The sequence below is a fragment of the Galeopterus variegatus genome, unplaced genomic scaffold, assembly GCF_000696425.1.
Source record: "Galeopterus variegatus unplaced genomic scaffold, G_variegatus-3.0.2 Scaffold14855, whole genome shotgun sequence".
Taxonomy (NCBI): Eukaryota; Metazoa; Chordata; class Mammalia; order Dermoptera; family Cynocephalidae; genus Galeopterus; species Galeopterus variegatus.
Genome location: NW_007740966.1, coordinates 11,807 through 15,988, shown reverse-complemented (window position 1 = coordinate 15,988; position 4,182 = coordinate 11,807). Strand labels below are relative to the sequence as shown.

At 53.5% G+C, this 4,182-nt stretch overlaps 1 protein-coding gene across 1 annotated transcript in view; it reads right to left on the bottom strand.

Moving 5' to 3' along the window:
• The window catches only part of LOC103582087 (thioredoxin reductase 2, mitochondrial-like), a gene marked incomplete at its 3' end in the record, with an annotated part of 19,405 nt that overhangs the window by 3,526 nt on the left and 11,697 nt on the right, over positions 1-4,182 (bottom strand). Inside the window, exons 10-11 of the mRNA XM_008563772.1 lie at positions 2,427-2,505; positions 1,832-1,894 (exon numbers count right to left, since the gene is read on the bottom strand). Coding sequence (XP_008561994.1) covers positions 1,832-1,894; positions 2,427-2,505 — 142 coding nt within the window. The remainder of the gene's footprint in view (positions 1-1,831; positions 1,895-2,426; positions 2,506-4,182) is intronic.

Below are 4,182 nucleotides of genomic sequence, written 5' to 3'. Positions count from 1 at the left end.
ATGGAATGTAAACGGAGCAGCCACTTTGGAAAACAGTCTGGCAGTTCCTCAAAAAGTTAACTGCACAGTTTCTGTATGACCCAGCAATTCCACTCCTAGGTACATCCCCAAGAGAAGTGAAAACTTAAGTCCACAGAGAAAAACTTCTACACAGAGATTCACAGCAGCACAGTTCATAATAGCTAAAGAGTGGAAACCACGCAGATGCCCATCAACAGAGAAGTGGATAAACAGAATGTGGTCTATCCATACAACGGAATGTTACTCAGCCATACAATGGGATGAAATTCTGACACCTGCTACTACATGGATGAACCTTGAGGCCACTACGCTGAGTGAAAGAAGCCAGACCCATAAGGACAAATACTGCATGGTTCCACTTATGAGAAATGTCCACAATAGGCAAAGCCATAGAGACAGAAAGCAGATTCGTGGTTGTCAGGGGCTGGAAACTGGGGGTAAATGGGGAGTGACTGCTAATAGGTACAGGGCTTTCGGGGGTGATGAGAATGTTCTGGAATCAGGCACTGGTGACTGACGGCTGCACCACTCTGTGAATACACTAAAACCCACTGAATTGTATCTTACAAAATGGTGAATTTTATGGCATGTGAATTTTATCTCAAATTTTAAAAAAGAGCAGGGGGTGGAGGAGGAGGAGGAACAAGACTTAAGTCCTGGATGTTTCGACATCATAAGGTTGAAGAAAAAAGGAGAAATCAGCAAAGGAGACTTAGAAAAAGAGACGCTGGGGTAAAGCAGTGAACAGACCCAGTGATATCCCAGGAGCCAGGTGAAAAGAGAATGTTCTGAGGACTTAGCAACGTGGAGGTCACTGGTGACCTTCTGTCTCAGCACAGTGGATACAAGAGAGAATTGCAAGTAGACAGTGACAATAGTGAGTATGAAAAAATAAATCAAAAAAGGACATCAGGGGTGCTGGTGTGGGAAGCATAAGTATGAACAGCGCATCCTGTGAGCCCAGTGGTGCAGGAGAGGCCATGCTTTGGGGACACTCACGTGTGTGGGGTACCTGGGCCGCCCTCCAGTAGCAATGACAATGTGGTCAGCTGAAAGCAGAGTCTGAGAATAAAAAGAGAAAGCCACGGGTCAAACAAGGACATTGCAATCCCCCAGAGGGCTCGAATGCCTGCACGGGCCCCTCGGAGCAGTCCTTGTGGCCCCCTTGTCCTCAGTGAGGACCCTTGGCCAGCAACTGAGAGGTCCCAGAGCTGGAATCCCATCAAGGGTCTGCTGGACAGGAGGAAGACAGGCAGAAGGGCCAGGGAGACTAACTCTAAGCACTTCACAGTTTACAGTATGTTCTGGAATCAGGCACTGGTGACTGATGGCTGCACCACTCTGTGAATACACTAAAACCCACTGAATTGTATCTTACAAAATGGTGAATTTTATGGCATGTGAATTTTATCTCAAATTTTAAAAAAGAGCAGGGGGTGGAGGAGGAGGAGGAACAAGACTTAAGTCCTGGATGTTTCGACATCATAAGGTTGAAGAAAAAAGGAGAAATCAGCAAAGGAGACTTAGAAAAAGAGACGCTGGGGTAAAGCAGTGAACAGACCCAGTGATATCCCAGGAGCCAGGTGAAAAGAGAATGTTCTGAGGACTTAGCAACGTGGAGGTCACTGGTGACCTTCTGTCTCAGCACAGTGGATACAAGAGAGAATTGCAAGTAGACAGTGACAATAGTGAGTATGAAAAAATAAATCAAAAAAGGACATCAGGGGTGCTGGTGTGGGAAGCATAAGTATGAACAGCGCATCCTGTGAGCCCAGTGGTGCAGGAGAGGCCATGCTTTGGGGACACTCACGTGTGTGGGGTACCTGGGCCGCCCTCCAGTAGCAATGACAATGTGGTCAGCTGAAAGCAGAGTCTGAGAATAAAAAGAGAAAGCCACGGGTCAAACAAGGACATTGCAATCCCCCAGAGGGCTCGAATGCCTGCACGGGCCCCTCGGAGCAGTCCTTGTGGCCCCCTTGTCCTCAGTGAGGACCCTTGGCCAGCAACTGAGAGGTCCCAGAGCTGGAATCCCATCAAGGGTCTGCTGGACAGGAGGAAGACAGGCAGAAGGGCCAGGGAGACTAACTCTAAGCACTTCACAGTTTACAGTGCACCCTGCAGGCATCTCATCTCCTCGAATCCCCACAAAGGCCTACAGAGAGGGTGTGATCACCCGCACTGTCTCCCCGTCACCCCAATCAGCAGGGCAGCCTGGCATGACATGCACCTCACACGAACTGTTTAATCACTTTAAAGGAGCATGACCAGCCTCAAAGGAAGCTGTCTGTTCAATTCCAGCAGCACTCATTACTGAGAACAGCACCGAGGCCGAATAAAGCAGGAGTCGGCACCCAAGCTCTGTGGAAGGCGCCTCAAGGAGCCACTTGGGCGAGTCGCGCACTCACCTCTTTCCCACCTTTGGCAACGCCACAAACTGTGTGCTCGTTGACAAAGCTGGCTTTGATGTTAAAGTACTTGACTTTTCTGCAAAATAAAAATCAGATTGTCAAACACTTCCTCTGCAAATTAACCCTCCCCAATCAGATTAAAGAGGGAGCGCTGCTAAGAGGTGAGCTCCAGTCCACAGCCCAGGCCCAGGACCTGTGGCTCAGGTGGGGCTGGGGGCAAGTGGACAGCCAGGCCAGGAAATGTGGAGCGGGGGCAGGGCCCTTGCCCATCCTCTCTGGTTTCCGGGGATACAGTGACCACAGGTGTCAAAGGCAGGGACAGAGCCAACTCCAGATGGTCCTGAGAGCCTGTGTACAGTCCTGGTATGCAGTGAGCAGTGGCCTGTCCTCGTCATGTGGGCATGTTCCAGCAAGGAGCTGAGGTGGCCACCAGGTAGGCATCTCCCTCTGCCTTTAGGGGTGCAGTGAGCCCAGGAGAAGAGGTATAACAAGGCGCAGGGTGTAAGGTGATTGGCACGTGGTGTGCAGAAACGACCTGCACTTTCTAACTACAAGGCCACGCTGCAGTGGTGGGTTTTCGGTGGTTTGGGGAAGGCATCACCTCCTCCTGCAGCTCCCGCTCTCCCCACCTCCAAGCCCTCCACAGGCTGTCGGAGCTGCATACAGCACAGCAGCAAGTGCCCTGCACGCACCTTCACAACCAGGCAGCAGCGTGTGGCACAGACACACAGTACACAGCAGCACTATTCACAGTGGGGAAAAGTAGAAACCACCCAGGTCTGCGCCGGCCTCCTCCTGTGCACGGCTCTGGAGCCAGCCTGGAGCCACGCCTGGTTGGCACCCCCTTGGGAGCTGCCTGGGGCCGAGAGGAAGGACGGCAGAGCCTGCTGCCTCTGGCAGACACCACAGGGGGACACCAAGCCCCACAGAGAAGAGAAAAGACACAACAACTCAGCAGCACACTGCAGCTCAGTGCCCTGCCGGGGGACGGCTGGCCTAGCCCAGGCAGTGGGCAGGGGGATGCTGCCCTGGCTCAGCTGTCCTGGATGTAGTGGGTACAAGACGGCTGCCTGCTGTGGAGCCCCAGGAAGACTCCATGAGGACAAGCAAATTGTACACGGGTGAGAGCCCAGTGTCTCCTCCCCGACCTGCATGGGCACAGGGCAGGGCCACAGCCCCAGGAGCAGAGCTGGGCCTGAGACGAGTGCCAGTTTTGGCCACCTGTCTCCTGAGCCAATCGTCAGCAGGATGCTTCAGGAGGGAGAAGTGTAGGAATCTGGGTTGGGGTCCCAAGAGGCTGCGAGGAGTAGTGGGCCCAGGCTGGAATGATCATGAGGGACATTTGCTCCAGCAGAAAACACCAGGGCCCTCCAACCAGGCCTGAAGAGCCAGAAAATGTGAGATGAGGCGTGGGGTTCCTGGTGCAGGAGCCGGGAGGCGTGGGGTGTGGGGTTCCTGGGGCAGGAGGTATGGGGTGCGGTACTCATGAAGCAGGAGGTGTGGGGTTTGTGATGGGTGCCTGGTGCTTTTCTTTGCTCACAGCCACTTGTGCCTCACTGGGCTCTACCCACCTAACTATGGCGGAGCAGGATCACTGGCCTCAAGCCGTCCCATCAGCCCGAAGCCCAGCCACATCCACGTGTTCTGGCCTGAGGGCCTCCTGACCTGTGCACCCCTCCTCCCTGGCACAGCCCAGGTGCCATCATTTGACCAGCATGCCCCTCATTCATCCTGCGCTGCCCCAGGCTCTGCT